The sequence below is a fragment of the Mandrillus leucophaeus genome, unplaced genomic scaffold (assembly GCF_000951045.1).
Source record: "Mandrillus leucophaeus isolate KB7577 unplaced genomic scaffold, Mleu.le_1.0 Scaffold253, whole genome shotgun sequence".
In the NCBI taxonomy this organism is placed as follows: domain Eukaryota; kingdom Metazoa; phylum Chordata; class Mammalia; order Primates; family Cercopithecidae; genus Mandrillus; species Mandrillus leucophaeus.
Genome location: NW_012102621.1, coordinates 87,122 through 103,973, shown reverse-complemented (window position 1 = coordinate 103,973; position 16,852 = coordinate 87,122). Strand labels below are relative to the sequence as shown.

The following is a 16,852-nucleotide window of genomic DNA, read 5'->3' as shown; positions in this document are numbered from 1 at the left end:
CTGAGATCGCACCACTGCACTCCAGCCTGGGTGACAGAGGGAGACTCAGTCTCAAAAAATAAATAAATAAGTAAAAGGTTAATATCCTTTGACCCAGTAATTCCCCTTGTGGAAATACATGCTAAGAAAATAATCCGAAATGTGCATAGAGATTTGAGCCTGAAGATGAGCAGTAGAACATTACGTATAACAGGAAATCTGATGTTATCAGAATAATAATTATGTAGTCGCTAAAAAATAACACATAAAGGTGAGAATTACATGGGAAAATACCTATGCACAAGCAAATCAGGATATAAAATTGTTGGCTGGGCGCAGTGGCTCATTCCTGTAATCCCAGAACTTTGGGAGGCCAAGGCTGGTGGATCACTTGAAATCAGGAGTTCAAGACCAGCCAGCCTGGCCAACATGGTGAAACCTTGTCTCTACTAAAAATACAAAAATTAGCTGGGCGTGGTGGCACACACCTGTAATTCCAGCTACTCGGGAGGCTGAGGCAGGAGAATCACTTGAACCCGGGAGGCGGAGATTGTGATGAGCAGAGGTCGCTCTACTGTACTCCAGCCTGGGTGACAGAGCCTAAGACTCCATCTTAAAAAAAAAAAAATTGTAAAATTGTCTTTATGGTCAGCTCTGCTGAGCACAGAAAAATATGGAAGAAAATACACTAATTATTAACAGTGCTAGGATTATGGACATTAAAAACCGACTTCCTTATGTTCTCCTGTATTTTTCAAATCTGTTACAGTGGCCAGATGTTTGTTTTTACAACTCTGATAATCAGGAAAAGTTTACTTAGGAGAAAAGTAAAAATCTTATGAATCCATGGGTCCCCGCAAAACTCTCAGAATGAGGAGAAAAATGGGAAGGCTCAGCCCAGGCTCCTTTGGGCCTGAGGCTGAGAACGTGGCCGTCTTCTGGCGGTCGGGGTTCTGTGGTGTCAGCTCCCCAGAGGCCAGGCTGTGGCTGCTTGGGCGTGGGCGTTGGGGTGTGGGGTGGAGCACACTCAGCTGGCTGCCGTCCCTGCCTGTCCTTGGCTTGCTCAGCAGTTTGTTCTGGTAACTAGAGGAACTTTTCTGATATCCAGTCTTGAACTTCTCATCGTAGGTGAATTTGACAGGCAAGAAGATGACATTCACTTAGTGACACTGTGTGTGACAGGTAAGTTCTGCCATTTGTCCCAAAGTGAAGATGTGGGTCTCAGGACTGTTTTGCCCCCAGCCTTGCAGTGGGCCCAAGTCCTGGCACACACTGCTGTCACGGGTTGGCCAGCATCTGTTCTGGCTCTTCCTGTGGTGGGATGGCCTTCCCCTTGCCCTTGTCACCATCTGCCCAGCCTCAGTTTCAGTGCGGCCCCCTTGTCTCCCAGGAAGGAGGGCACTGGATCTCAGAGGAGCCACCACCTGTGTGGCAGACAGGGCGCACGGAGAAGGTGGGGGGAGTGGGGACCAATTCTGCAGCTGCCAGTTTGTTCAGTAGAAACCCCCCTGGCCTTGGGACAGGGTAGGGAAACAGGGCCACAATCCTTTTCATTTTCTGGAATTTTCCTCTCTTTCTGCATTGAGGAGTTCCTTCTTGGCCTTCATTATACAAAGTAAAAATAATTGTTTGGTATTTCTTTAAAAAGTGTATCTTAAACATTTTTATTTTGTAGAATTAAATGACCGGGAAGAAAACGAAAACCACTTTCCGATAATATATGGCATTGGTAAGTAGTGTGCATCTTTTGTGGGTTGGAGGCTTGGTCACATGTGCGGTTAAAGTCTAATTCAGCAAACCAGTGACCCCACTGCTGTCAGGATGGGACAGCCTTGGGTTCAGATCCCAGCTCCTGCGAACATATGCTGTGAAACCTTGGGCAAGTAGCTTAACTTCTCTAAGCTTTACCTACAAAACTGAGGTAACATTCACTTCTTAAGACTTTGAAGCAGCAACGTGGTAGCAGATAGAAAGCACAGGCCCTGCCCACCCTTCCCAGGAGCTGGGAGAGCACCTGGTTTTGTTTCCGTCTCTCCCCAGCACCCCAGGCCAGGCGCGCTTTTCTCCTGCCAGTGCTCTGGGGGAGGAAGGCAGGCACTGGAATCCTTCTATACATCAGGAACTGAGGAGGTTTTGCTTGAGAACAGAAGTCCTCCAAAGTGTAAAGCTCAGGCTAGAGAAAACCCAGAACCATCCTCCCTGCTTGACAGCCCCAGGACTCCTGAGGAAAAGGCGAGGAATCGGCTGTATTTCAGAGAGCTGCTGCTGTATCGGTGATACCTGATTGATTTAGCTGGGTAGTAGGTACATGGTGTTCACTGTTCTATTCTGTGTAATTTCGTGTATGTATAAAATACTAAATTGTGAAGATTCCAACAGAACGATCACAGTTGACCTACCTACCCCTGGCTGTACACCAGTAGGGCTGACCAGAGGTTTTGCTACATGTCCGACTGAAGGAATGGCTGCCTCCCATGTGGAAAGCAGCTCTTGGTTTAGAACAAAATCTCATCGAGTTCAGCTCGGGCCTCCCTGCACTTTTCTTGGGGTAAAGGTTGCATTTTCCCTCTCCAGGGAGGGGGAACCCCAGACACTTAGGAGCCATTCTGTTCACCCTCCTATCTTTCTCTTAGGAGTGGAGGTAGAAACGTTAAGACTGTGCAGACTTTTCGCCTTGGTCTTTTGTCAATTCAGAGACAGGGCAGCAGGCACTGTATGCTTTTCAATTGCAAGGTGATCAGTTGTTTGGGGTATAAATAATGAGGCAATGAGGAACACAGACTTTAGTCAGACGCATCTGGGTTTGAGGCCCAGCTCTGAGGCTTAGTGGACACGTGACCTGGGAAATGGGCCCCGTTTCTCTGAGCCTCAAGTTTTCACCCCAAATGGGAAAAACACCCTTGTCCTGTGGGACTGCTGTTGGCGCTCAGCAGTCATGTGTATGCCCCACAGCGTGCAGCAGCAGACACATGGGACGTGTTCAGTAGCTGGCAGTTTGTTATTTCAGACAGGCTTTAAGTAGCTTATGCAGAGAAATGCATGAAAGGACTACACTGGCGCTTGCGTTACTGGGAGGGTTTGAAAAGTGGGTGACATTCCTGAAATTCTATCCTTGACACGTTCTTTTGTAGATGATTAGCATTTATGATGCAGAGACAGAACAACTTCGTATAGGACCGTACTCCTGGACGCCATTTCCACATGTGGATTTCTGGTTGCAGCAAGATGACAAGCAAATACTAGAGGTGAGAGTTTACAGGCTGGGTAAGTCTTAAATCTCTGGACCCTGGTTTCCCCATCTGTAAGGAAAAAAAAGGGTTTAGACCAGGTCATAGCTGCTTTCCCTTTTACTTTCTGGATGCCATTGACAGACCCCATTTAACTTGTATATCAGCTGGGGATATGTCAAGTCCTGGATGGAAATTTGTGTGGGTAAAGCAGTAAGCATTCAACTTTTTTCTTATTAATCCAGGCCACCTCATTTCTTACGTATTTTACTATATATGTGTCCAAGAACAAAGATACTTTGACATCTTTATCAAAGCGGGGAACAGCAAGGTGACTTCTCTCATGCCCACCATCTTGTGTTTTCAGAATCTTTCTACTTCGCCTCTGGCTGAGCCGCCTCACTTTGTTGAACATATTAGATCTACCTTGATGTTTTTAAAAAAATACCCATCTCCAACTAACACACTGTTTCCTGGAAATAAAGCCCTACTCTACAAAAAAAATGAAGATGGCTTGTGGGAAAAGATCTCTTCTCCAGGAAGCTAAAAAACAGGAATTACCAAAGAAAGCACCTTTTTGGCCTGACAGAGACCACTGGTGGGGCTGGTACGAATCCAGATTTGGAACCTACATCCGTTGGGTCGTAGGCCTCCTTGCCTCCTGTCTTTCAAATGACTTTCAAAATAAAACCTTATTTTGGCAAAGGCATTTGTTGAGACTTACTTTTTGGTTTGCTAAAAAGTTGATGTCCAGCTTTTTTTGGGTCAGTAACAAGGGGGCAGAGGAGACCCTACCTCCCACTGGTCTATCGGCAGCTATTTCAGGTACTTGGGTAAGTCTTTTCTAATAACATTTATAAACTGAATTCACTGTTAACAATTTCAAGAACCTTTATTGAAACCAACATTCAAATAATATCTCAAGGGTGAAATGTTTCAGCAAAACCAGTTTTAACAATTCCAAATATATATAAAAACATGTAATTTTGTTAAAGGTGATAATTTACCCCTCCCCCATTTTATCTGCTATAATTCATTGCACCAAATAGGGAAGACTTTAATCATCTGCACCAAAAAAAACCCAAAAAACCCTGCATTTTAACAAGTGTCAAAAATCCCATCAAATCAGAGTATAATTATAGGCTTAATATGGTATAACTAAGGCTTCCAATACTACAGTCCAGAAACCCAGTGTGAATTCCCCATTTTCAGGTCTCCCAAAAGTTTTGACTCTGCTGGACTAAGAAGGCACAGGGGCCATTACTTACTACGAAGTGATGCAGTACTTCGGAAAAGGAGGAACAGGCAGTGCGAGCGAGCTTCTACTGACTTAAGCAGGGAGCCTGGCTGGATCAGCATGAGAGTGATCTGCTGGTTCGTGTTTCTGAGTTGGGCCCAGGTGAGCTGCCAGGGCAGTAGAAGCTGCAGAAGCTTCAGTGGGAGACAAGTCAAAGGGGTACTTGCTTTCAGATTTTAACCCACGTGGGTGCTATGCAGCACACGGAGGAGAAGGCTCTGAAGGGTGGCATCTATTGGGTTTTCAGCTACTCAACAGAAATGAGCACAGTCTGTACTTATGTGCCAGTTTAAAAGCTTTACCAGTATTTAAAAATATATGGTCAGGAGGAGACTTTACATAGTTTCTCTTTACAAACAGTATATAAAGGGAGAAACGGGCTTGTGGCAGAGGACAGTCCTGGACAGCAGCCTTGCCACAGCTCAAGTGGACACAGTCCTTACTAAGTCTCCAGGAAGAGCAGTAGCTGGGGAGGGTTTCTGATGCTCTTATTTACAATCCCACAAACACTGCTTTCCTTCAAGCCTAGCAGGCCCGTTGTATATTGCAAGTTGATCATAGTAAAGACCGACTGACACCGACAGCAAAGGAAACGGCCACTGTCACCTCTGAAGTGTCGCAGAGAACCTGGAGAATGCTAATGAAAAGCTGTCTGACCAAAAAGTTGCCACGTGCAACCTCATCACTTAGGCTTATGTTTAGAAAGAGCAAGGGTCCAAGTGGTAGACACTTGAAATTCGAAGTGTTTTTTGTGAATAAAAAGCGTTTATGGTAACTTAGGAAAAAGTGGTATTAGGACAGCAAACAGTTCCTGGTGGTTCTACATTTACAGGAAGTTAGACAAGCCGACTGCCCTCCTAGAAAGCCTACCTTTCAGGCACATAATTGTGCCAAAATCCCAGTGAAGCACAAATAACAGTAATTTATATTAGTATGTGGCACAGTTCACATTTCCAATAGAACTTCATCTTCCCTGAAACAATACTCAGTACAGTCTCAAACCACACAGTGAGTCTTATCTTAAGCTCTCCGCTCCTTCTACCTGTGGGTGGTCATCTTCTGGGTGAGGGGCCCCTTTCTGGAAGGCCTCGCTCTGGCTGGCGTGCTGAGGGCTGGGAGCCCCTGGGTGTCCCTCAGTGCTGCTGGCCTCGAGGGTGATCTGCTCCAGCCCACCGGACAGGCGCTCCACCTTTTCTAAGTCTTCAATGTGGCTGGCTGAGCTGGTCTCACTCAAAGCATCTGAACCTCGCAGGGACCTCTTAAAAGGCTTCTGGCCTACAGAAAGGGCAGACAGACCGTGCCGAGGCTCAGTGAGGAGACTTCCACAACACAGGCTGGCTCTGCAACAGATAATTGCTTTACTTCTGGACACGGCTTCAGCAGAAATCTTTACTGGCTCTGAGCTGTTTTAAGAGATGAGAAAACCGAGAGCTGCTAGCGTGACACCAACATGCTCCCCAGGCCAGGGAACTCTCAAGGTCATCTTCATTAGGAAATGCTCAGGAGGGTAAACACCACAGTGACAATGTCATCTTTCATTGTTGGGGGGAAGTTGGGGTCTTCTTCCCCAACTTCCCCTTAGCATGCTACCGAGGGATTTCTTCAAGGCTGAATTCCACAGCCACCAAAATGGTTAAAGAGATGGCGGTGGTTGGTCTTAAATGAAGAGAAATAGACGTCTGGAGTTCAAGAACCCAGAAAACAAAGGAATACCTGAACTCAGCGTGGGCCGGGGGGTCACTTACCTGGAAGCCTCTGCTTGGTGCGGCTGCCCGAGGGCGTTGGAGGCGGCGTGACTCCTGCACCTTGTGCTTTGTAGACGTATATGGGTTCTGTGGACTCCAGAGAGCCTACGGAAGAGGAGAGGGCTGGGTGGAAACTACAGGCACAGGCCGCCCTGGAAGACACCACCTGCCCTCACATAGCCTTGTTCCCCAATAACCTCTTTCCAGCCACTGAGCCTGCCACAGACCGGTGGAGACAAGAGCACTTATGAATGTGCTGAGAGCTCGAGAAAGCCGCCTCACAGGGCCAGCACTGCCAGCACTCGAGTGCCGCATGAGCGCACCCGGGGAGCCAGGCCCAACAGGAAAACGTACTGTAGCCACAAGAAGTGGGTGCCTCTGCTGAAGGCTAAGGCTTGGGAGATTAGAAATCAGATTATCTTTGCTTTCATGACAATGGAGTCATCGTTTCCTGGGGAAGAATGAAGGAAGGGGCTCGAGTGTAGGAAATTACTTCCTCGGTAGAACAAGGAAGGAGTCACAGACTATTAACACCCTCCCCACATTCCAGCGGCTGGAACGCTTGCTGGCTGCCTGGTTCAAAATAAACTGTGCCAGCGCTCCATGCTTCAGTCTCTGCATTGCCGCTTGCAAAAGCCGTCCTCTGCTGGCGCAGAACACACGTGAAGACAAGAAGTATTAACCCTGAACCAAAGTGCCCAAGACACAGCACCCTGAGTGTCTGCATGGCTGAGTAGGCGCGTCCTGATAGCCTCGCGGTGGCAACAGCTGCGGAGAGCAGGGTAGCTGCTTCCCTGCTGTTTCAGCCGCCAGGGTGCAGGGGGAGGAGGGCAGGGCACACCAGACCTTGTCTTCTCAGATGCCCAGCCCACATCCAGTGATGAAGAATGGGAACCAGGCCTGGCTTCTTAGTGCGAAGAGTGTTGGGACCCAAGGGCATCTGGTGAAACCTCCCAAGGTCAATGAGACCTGGGTGGTGGCTACACCATCCTACCTGCTGTCAAGTTAAAAGTTCTTCCCTTCTGTAAAGCCTGGACCGGAGAAAACCAATTCAGCACGGAGCCCACTACAGGGATCTGCCGCAACACCCCCTGCAAGACAGGACCAGTGCTCAGGGTCACCTGGCCTCGCGGCGGTGCCCCCAGCCTGCTGCCCGTCGGGGACCTCACCTCTTCCAGAAGCCGTTCTTCATTTGCCTTCTGCAGCTCGACCTGAGCTTCCTGAATGCCTTTCCGAACCACCTCTGTCATGTTTTCCAGAAGCTGCGGTTAAGACCAAGAAAGGCATTACTTGTTTAAGCTTCTCGCCTGGGGCCCAGAAGAGCTAGTAACATGGCACTGAGGGAATATTTCAAAAGCAGGTCAGTGAAATCCTGCATTGAAATGCTGTGTAAAAAAAAATAGAAAATCAAAGACAAGCGGATAAAATGCTCACAGAGGCCTAGGCAGACACACCTTGGTGACCAGCCTCATTTGGTAGGTATTCTTGAAAACGGAGAAGTCATAAAGTCAGGCTGGGAAGAAACCTCAAGGAGTCCACCCAGGAAGGAATGAAGCTGGCTCCTCGGCCACATGTCTCTCTCCTTTTACAGCAGTCTTACCTTGGTTCCTCTTTTCTCCTTTTGAGTGATTTTAAGGAAGTAATGATCTGTTTGGAGGATACCTGATCAGCCTTCTAGCCTGGTCCTCCACACTAAGGAACCCACAGCAGTAGGTCTGTTCCTGGTGGGAAGTGCTGTAGGGAAGGGGTATGGGGGGAACCACACATAAAGAAGCCCCTGTTTCATTCACCCTCAGGACACAGCTCCAGAGCGGAAGTCCTCCCTGACCTTGGTGGCAGGGGTGACTGTGTCTGCCTGTGTGTCCAGCTACCCGCCCTCTTCTCCAAGGCGGGGTTACTACACAGCGTGTATGTGGATCTTTCCCCCTGAGCTTGTGAGATCACTGGGGCATAGGCTGTCAAACCCACTTGGCATCCCTGACACCTGGCACAAGGCCCAGCTTACAGGAAATATTGACAGACTTTAAGAGAGACTGAACAGACATCCCAAGGGCAGCTCCTTTCCTCGTGACCCCGCTGTTTGGTGGGACAAAACTCGGAAAAGGAGTGAACACTGATGGGTGCTACGGACCCTGGAGTTCTCCTCTATCTCACGGGCTGTGGCCGCAATGGTCTCCACGAGCTCAGCCACGTCCATGTCCTCGCTCGCCATGCCGACATAAAGGCAGCTCTTCATGCTCTTATACTCAGGGCCTGCAAAGGAAATGAGACAAACTTGGGTTCCCAAGTCCTCTGTCATGGGTGAGATGTGGACCTGCTCCTGTCCAGTGGCCTGGCCACACACAAAGGGGTCTCCTCCACGGAGATTCTAAGGACAGAGAGAAAGGCCTGGCAAGGCTGCAGAAGGGGAGGGAGGTCTCAGAACCGCACCTTCGCCCGGAACTCAGCGGGAGATGCTAACCCTCCAAGAGATAAGCCATCTTCTTTAAAGCCAGTTAGCAAATGTCCTTCCAAACCTCACAGCTGACTTATAAAAGTAATTACCTATTTTAAATGTTAGGTCAGATTCCAGTTCATTTAACTTTTTCAGGAGTCCAGCGTGGATTTTTTCCCCTTCGGGATCTGATTTCAAACTGCTCTTATCATCATTAGCATGTTCATACCTAAAATAACATCAAACGACAGCATTTCAGCCTGAAAGATCAAATGTCTCTTCTGATACAGGATTTGGGGTGGAGTAGAAACCTCTAGATATTAGCAAGACAATGGAGTGGAACCAGTGGGCAAAAGAGCTACTCCGAGTGTCTCCAGACCAAACTTTCAGGAAGGCCACAGGTGTATAGATTGCCAGGAGTAAGGAGAAAGTCACAGGAAAGCCTTTTTTTTTTTTTTTTTTTTTTTCCTGAGGCAGGGTCTCACTCGGTGGCCCAGACTAGACTGCAGTGGCATGATCTTGACTCACTGCAACCTCCACTTCCTGGGCTCAGTTGATCCTCCCATCTAAGCTTCCCGAGTAGCTGGGACTACAGGTGTGTGCCACCACCCCTGGCTAACTTTTGTAATTTTGTAGAGATGGGGTTTCGCCATGTTGTCCAGGCTGGTCTCAAGCTCCTGACCTCAAGTGATCTATCCTCCTGTCGGCCTCCCAAAGTGCTGGGATTACAGGCATGAGCCACCATGCCCAGCCGAAAGCCTAAGTCTTTAGTTCCATGCAAGGTCTGGAAGTCTCATGTGCAATACAAAAAGAGGTTTGCCTCACCTCTGAAGGCGAGAGAAAGCAGCCACAGGACTGCACCCACTGAATGAGAAAGGACAGGGGAGTTCTCTCTCCCCAAGAGCTGGGTTCTTTCTCTTACTGATTTGCAATTCTCTATATGCCCTGGATGGTAACCATTGTCAGTGATCTATACCTGTCGGCATCTTCTCCTAGGTAGCTGAGAGTCGGCACATACAGGCAGGACATTCAGCAGTCCCCTCCCTGAGTGCCATGGTGGGCCGAATCACCTGCTTGCACTGTGCTTTTGTAAATGCCCAGAAAACTGAGTTGCATTTTTGTTAAGTATATTGTGACTACACAGTCATCTTGGATTTCTAAGGTGGTTCACAAAATGACCCACCCGTGTTCTTCATACAGAAAAATCTCTAACATCAAGTGGCAGGCTAAGACTTTACCTGACAACCCCTATTCCAGGCCAGTTAGGGTCATCAACATATAGGAGACCTGCTGTTGCTTCCACTTCCTGCTTGAACTCTTCACGCAGCTGGAGCGTAGAGCTCAGCACTGGCAGTTTGCTTTCTATGCAGGCTACGAGCTGATCCACATCCTCTCCCCGCGTTCCTAAAACTGAAGATGTTCACAAAATGTCAGAGAAATGCTCACGAGACGGCCAATGACAAGAGGGCGGGGCTCCCTCTTCCACTACCGGGAAGGTGAAAAGCTTGAGGTGCTCCAGTTACCTGGAGCCGTGGAGATTTGAAAACAAAGGCACTCAACCCAGACATGGAAGAATTAGGGTTAGAAACGACACAGCCGGCTGTAGCAGGCGTGGAGTGTTTCCCTCACAGATGTGGCCCACAATGACACACTCCAGTGTTAGAAATCACTCTTCCCACAGCAAGCCTCTTCAGGCAGGCTGGAGACATCACACCACAGGTTCAGCATAAAAAGCCAGCCACAGACTCTATACATTCCTATGACGGAGAGAAAGGGAAGTACTGTGGTGGGCTGGTGTCCCCACAGGAACGGCAGGGAGATGGGGACAGTGCCGGGCCTCAGGGCTCACTGGCTTGCTTTTGCAGTGTTAGAGACTAAGCCTGTAGAGCTGTGGCCAGGCAATCCTTATAGTGGCCAGTGCTTTGGGAAGCTGAGGCAGGAGGATCACTTAAGGCCAGGAGTTTAAGAGCAGCCTGGGTGACATAGTGAGACCACGTCTCTATGAAAAATTAAAAAAAAAAAAAAAAATAGATGTGGTGGTGCTCGCCTGTAGTCCCAGCTCCTTGGGAGGCTGAGGCAGGGGACTGCTTGAGCCCAGGAGGTCGAGGTTGCAGTGAGTTATAGTCAAGACACTGCATTCCAGCCTGGGTGACAAATGAGACCTTGTTTCTAAAAAAATAATAAAAACCAAAGCACAGACCCCCAGGCTCCATTCCAGACTCTCTGGAGGTGGGCAGCCACTGGTGTGTGTAAAGCTCCGGGTGACTGTCACATGCAGTGGGGAGTGAGAACCCTTGCAGTGGGAAACCGAAGATCACAAGACATCAAAATACAGGAATTCCGGCCTGGCCAACATGGCAAAACCCCGTTTCTACAAAAAATGCAAAAACTAGTCCAGCGTGGTGGCTCGTGCCTGTGGTCCCAACTCCTCGGGGACTGACGTGGGAAGATCATTTGAGCCCAGGAGGTCAAGGCTGCAGTGAGCCATGGTCGCACCACTGCACTCCAGCCTGGGTGACGGAGCAAGACCCTGACTCAACAGCAACAAAAAAGGAATTCAGGTGGTGACTTTTTTTTTGAGACGGAGTCTCCTCTGTCGCCCAGGCTGAAGTGTAGTGGCGTAGTCTCGGCTCACTGCAACCTCTGCTTCCTGGGTTCAAGTGATTCTCCTGCCTCAGCCTCCCAAGTAGCTGGGACTATAGGCGTGTACTACCAGGCCTGGCTAAATTTTTGTATTTGTAGTAGAGACAGGGTTTCACCATGTTGGCCAGGCTGGTGTCGAACTCCTGACCTCAGATGATCCGCCTGCCTTGGCCTCTCAAAGTGCTGGGATTACAGGCGTGAGCCACCAAGCCAGCCAATTCAGGTGACTTCTGAATTCTCCTTCTGATTCTGGTAAGTTACATGGGAATGCTAATCTACCTAAATTTAGCCCAAAAGAAAAGAAAATGCCCCTCCAAAAAGAGATGCTAATGACTCCAGGAGAACGGAGTATCGTAAGCGCAAGCCAGTCCACCCAGCAGCCCCAGAACAAGAGCAGGGAATGAGGGAGCCTGGTTACCTGCTGCCGTCATCAAAGGGCTGAACCGCACACAGGTGCCCTCGGCTTCCAGATCCATGACCGTGAGGCCACTCGCAGGCACCAGCTGCTTCAGCTGTTCTCCCAGCTGTGAGGAGGACAAAATGAACACCCTCCTGTCACGAGGGACTCCGAAGGCTTCAGGACCCACCCTCATCCCCTCAGCCCCAGACCAAAGAGGCTCCCGGAGAACTGGTTCCTTCTCATCTTTTGACTGTCTCTGAATACTTAGCGCAGCTTTTTAAAAACAGTAAATTTTATGTTTTTTTCTTATTAATACGAGTTCATCCTAGAAAAATTTAGGAAATACAGGTAAACAAAAAGAAAAAAAGTAACAATGACCCACAACACATTACTAAGCGACACCCACTGCTGACATGTGGTCTACCCCCAGTGTCACTTCTCTGAGCGGCAGGTGGGGTGTTGTAGTTGTTGCCATAAAACAGGCTACTCGACACTGCTTAGTAACCTGCACTGATGCATTTCGTTTATGATGACCAGTTCCCTTCTGCGTGAGACATTCAGCTCTATGGTCTCTCACAGCTGTGCTGAGCCCCAGCATGGGTGTACCAGGACTTACCCGCCAACCCTGCTAGGCTGGGCGTGTCCAGCATTGGCTAGGACCGCTGCTGACGCCATCCCACACTGTTCACAACACGCTTCAGACTCAAATCCTACAGTTACTATCCAGTGCCCAAAAAGCTACCGAAGCGCAGGCCTGGCTTCACACTGCCAGCCGCAGATGCTCGGCAGACTCTGCCCGGGGCTCCCGGCTGTGCTGCCCGGGCTCACCAGAACCCACCGCAGCTGCCCTGCAGCCCACATTTTGCCTGTTATCTCACAGCCTTATACGGCAGCAAGGAAAGTGAGGGAGCAATGCCGGAAGGACTTGCCAGAGGTGACCCAGCTCGTGAGACGGTAACAGAACGGGGAACAGAACCCCAGAGCAGGCCCAGCACTGGCAGGGCGGCTCCTCCTGTGGGCCTCAGTTCCCATACGGGAGCGTGCGTCACCCTCACCAGCAGGTGGGACGGTGATGGGCCAGGACCTGAAAGGAAAGGCAGGCAACTGCCATTCTCACCCAGCGATTCAGCGCGTCACACGAGTGCCTCTCCCGGCCAACTGCCGAAGGTGTCATGGTGGGCACTGGGACAGCTTTAAACACCGGATCTGACACCAAAACACAGAAAGCAGTCACTCCCAGAAACACAGCTGACCAGAAACACCCTCCCAACCCCACTTCATTCCCATCCCAATATTAGCCCGAGGGCACTGCCTCGTATTACTGAATTCTCATGTATTATCTGACACAAGGGCTACGTTTCTTTTTCCTCATGATCTATGTGACACTTGAATACATTCACATAAAACAGAATGATTAATTTCATTTTTGAAAAGGTTTGCTTTCAAGGGATTTCAAGAGGAAACAGCAGTTGTTGTAAGTGAGTAACCAGTCTCCCAAGCACCGTGTGACGTCTGTGAGTGCCACGATCATCCAACTAGGCCTCACAGTGGGTGCCAACCCATGCCAGGCACAGAGCCCAACACTTGCGAGAGAAGGCAGGTAAGGTTTCTGTCATCTTGGAGCTTACATTTTAGTTGAGGAAATGGACCATAAAGACAGAAAATCACTCCATGTGGTTGTTAGTGTCACGAGAGAAGCTGGGGGCTCTGATAGAAAATGATGGAGTCCCTCAGGCAGGATAGGCAGGGAAGGCTCTCTGAGGAGGGGGATACTTAGTAGAGACCAAAATGGTGAGGAGGAGCTGGCACCAGAAGAGAGAAATGTGTGTGAGGCAGAGGGAACACTGAGTGTTTCGCCCTTGCAGTAGGAAAGGGCAGTGTTCCTGCAGCGCGGAAAAGACTGGTCTGACTGAGGCACAATGAACGAGAGGGAGAGTGGAAGGGGGGAAGGCAGAGGGGAAGTCGGGGCAGACTGTGCAGGCCTCATGGGGCGTGGGAAAGCCTGGCCTTTGTTCCACTGAAACGGTAAGATACCCTTGGGCTCTGGGCAGGGAAGTGACACTGATACAGGAGTGCTGGGAAGGGAAGAGCGGGGTCCCTTTAAATGACACAGAAACAGGGAAGGGAAGTGCTGGGGAGAGAAAGGCCGGTCCCTGGCTAGGGCTCCACCCCACGGACCTACGTGAGGACAGGCACTCCTGCCTTCCCCCACATGTTGCATTTCCCAAGACCACCCTGGCCCGCCACACCACCATCCTGGGCCTATAAAGACCCTAGTGGGCAGACCAAAGTGGCCGGATGGCAAGAGGAACACATTGGTGGAAAAAAGACACAAGGGGCTGGTCATCGAGGGCAGGCCGGCAGAAGAGCACCCCGACCGGCAAGCCAGCAGGCCATCAGCCAGCGGGATGAGGTGGAGTTCGGCCAGGGCCGCTGACTGGCCCAACTCCAAGGGAAAACGATCTCCCTTCTGGCTCCCCCGTTGGTGGAGAGCTACTTCCATTCAATAAACCTTGCACTCATTCTCCAAGCCCACGTGTGATCGTGTGATCCCATTCTTCCGGTACACCAAGGCAAGAACCTGGGATACATTAATCCCTCTGTCCTTGTGATAAGGAAGGGGGTCTAACTGAGCTAAAACAAGCTGCCTACAGACGACTAAATTAAAAGAGCACACTGTAACACATACCCACTGGGGCCTTAGGAGCTATAAAACATTCACCCCTAGATGCTGCCATGGGGTCGGAGCCCCACAGCCTGCCTGTCTGTATGCTCTCCTAGAGGTCTGAGCAGCAGCGGGGCACTGAAGAAGTGAGCCGCACCCCCATCACGTGCCCCGTGAGGGGGACAAGGGAACCTTTCCAGTTTCAACACCATGTGACTTCCACTTATAACCCTCACTCTGCCAGGTGGAGAATGGTCTGGAATGGGCTGTGTAGAACGTATGAAAGTCAGAGATCAGTTGAGAGGGGACAATGGCCATCCAGGTAAAAAAATAATGGTGCTCTGGACTAGACTGGTGGCACTTGGGACATTCTTTAAAGATACAGATTCCTGGGTACAACCTACTGACTCAAAATATGTGGGAAGTAAGGCCCACAAATATTTATGTTCAAGCAACTCTTTCTCAGTCATTCCAGCACTGGTCCAGGGACTGGCATTTGGGAACCCCTGGTTTAATCACCGCAAACTATCAGCAAAATGCTAAGACATTTCGGACTGAAGTTTTCATGAACATTACTACATTTTTCTGAAATGCTGACTGAAGATTTTTCGCAATAAAAATATTTTGAACTATTTAACTTGAAATGGTATCAAATTCAAAGCCTTTAACACAGATATGAAAATAACTCTCTTTTAAAATTCACTGACCTGAGTCTGGTAATTCCTGGAAAAATCTGAACACCACCACTGGGGAGCTGAGCTCATCTTCCACCTGGAAGAATGGAAGTCTCATATCACCAAGTAACATTAAACTCCAGACACCTTCAAAATGAAATACTGAGTTCAAAAACTCGCTCAGAGATGCTCTATTTGTAAATAAACACACTAAAAAGTTCAGAGATTAATTTCAGTTGCTAGAAAAACAAAAATCAAATGTTTAGTAAAATTTTAAAAAATAACTATGAGCCAGCCCCTGAAAGCCCACTGTGAATTATAAGATATCTGACACTGGTACATTGAAATTAAAGCATGGGGAAATTTTAATAAGGGATAAACATAGGTCTAACATTAAAGATTCAAATTAGTAAGAAGCAGTGAAATTAGACTCAGTGCTGAGAGAGCCCATGCTTTCAAGAATCCCAGAAATTATGCAAGATTTATTGAAACTTAAACTTTTTTTTAGAGATGGGGTCTTGCTATGTTGTCCAGGCTGGTCTTGAACTCTTGGCCTCAATTAATCCTCCTACTTTGGCTTTCCAAGTGTTGGGATTACAGGCGTGAGACACTGTGCCTGGCCAACTAGAAGTTTTTATACTCACAGGAAAAAAGAGGGGGAAACAAGTACTTTCTTCCCCTTTGTAAAACTTTTGGAACAAGATGCAAGTCCTGCTGGAGATGTAGACAAGCACAGCTGAGAAGTGGATGTGTGTATTTTCTAATATATTTACTTATTATTAAAGACAGGCCACAGACGACTAACTTCATTAGTGGGTTTCCTAACAGTTGAAGACATCCACTGCATTATGTATTATGATAATCCAGCAGCGAGTTCCTGTTCTGCATCAAACAGTATATCCTGACCTGGTCAAGCCATGGGGTCAGGGTACCATAAGCAGCCATGTCCTTGGCCGGCTCTGTGGTACTGCAGGGGCGTGTAGGCGGTCCTGGGGGAGAAGATCTCTAAGCATCCAACAATCCCAGAACTATAGCTCTAGTCATAAAACTTCTGTTCCAAGGCTCTTTGAGTGTGATGACTCACTGGTAGGGCCTCAACAGGAAATGCTAACTTGGAAAGGCAAGAAGCAGCGGCCCAAGATCTTTTCTACTAACTTTTCAAAGGACCGTGTGGACAGGATTCAGATCAAGCAGGATGCGAACTCAAATCTGCCAGTTATTTACGGGGGCAGTCCTGTGCTAAGTGCCTTCACATCCATCATCTTTCACTTACACAAATAAAACATGTGATACTTTTAAAGGTATGGCGGCAGCGGGGCGGGGGGGGGGGTTGCTTCATATTTAAATAGGGGGGCAAGTTCAATAAGCAAGTAGGAACAAAAAGGCAACAAAATAATCCACCCATTCTCCCATCCTCAGCTAGGAGATGGCAGAGTGAGGTGAGTGCCAAGACTTCTATGAATATTATGATCATCTTTTCTTTCTTTGAACTCAGTGGTCTCAAATGTCAATGTGTGTGAGAAATACTACACAGGGTTAGAGACACTCCTGGTTCTAGCAACGTGATAGACTGAGTGGATACTGAAGCTGTCAATTCTGAATATCTGAAATACTGGATTAAATATAACTAAGAACCAAAAAAAGGTTAAACCATGGCTGGGCTCACACACACAAAAAGGTGAATCCACACAGAGGAAACAGAAAGACGACTGTCAGCTGAGTGGCAGGGGATGGGGGCATGTCTGGGGCCTGGCACTGGGCTTTCAGGGCTAGGGTCTTGCGTGTTAA

General features: G+C 48.7%; 1 protein-coding gene and 1 long non-coding RNA gene across 5 annotated transcripts in view; one reads left to right on the top strand and one right to left on the bottom strand.

The window, feature by feature from the left end:
* The window catches only part of LOC105542216, a 7,460-nt gene extending 3,545 nt beyond the window's left edge, over positions 1 to 3,915 (top strand). Inside the window, exons 2-3 of the long non-coding RNA XR_001006436.1 lie at positions 3,111 to 3,224; positions 3,574 to 3,915. This is a non-coding gene — a long non-coding RNA (uncharacterized LOC105542216). The remainder of the gene's footprint in view (positions 1 to 3,110; positions 3,225 to 3,573) is intronic.
* The window catches only part of PDXDC1 (pyridoxal-dependent decarboxylase domain containing 1), a 65,075-nt gene continuing 51,335 nt past the window's right edge, over positions 3,113 to 16,852 (bottom strand). For 2 of the 4 annotated variants that reach the window (XM_011983652.1, XM_011983654.1), the window contains exons 13-22: positions 15,098 to 15,161; positions 12,843 to 12,931; positions 11,744 to 11,849; positions 9,921 to 10,092; positions 8,793 to 8,911; positions 8,380 to 8,501; positions 7,418 to 7,510; positions 7,243 to 7,339; positions 6,249 to 6,353; positions 4,073 to 5,778 (exon numbers count right to left, since the gene is read on the bottom strand). In XM_011983652.1, the coding sequence (XP_011839042.1) occupies positions 5,519 to 5,778; positions 6,249 to 6,353; positions 7,243 to 7,339; positions 7,418 to 7,510; positions 8,380 to 8,501; positions 8,793 to 8,911; positions 9,921 to 10,092; positions 11,744 to 11,849; positions 12,843 to 12,931; positions 15,098 to 15,161 (1,227 nt within the window). In that variant the 3' untranslated portion in view covers positions 4,073 to 5,518. Of the gene's footprint in view, positions 3,279 to 4,072; positions 5,779 to 6,248; positions 6,354 to 7,242; positions 7,340 to 7,417; positions 7,511 to 8,379; positions 8,502 to 8,792; positions 8,912 to 9,920; positions 10,093 to 11,743; positions 11,850 to 11,999; positions 12,932 to 15,097; positions 15,162 to 16,852 lie in introns of those variants that run through there. The other 2 variants (XM_011983651.1, XM_011983655.1) reach the window with 2 other exon arrangements.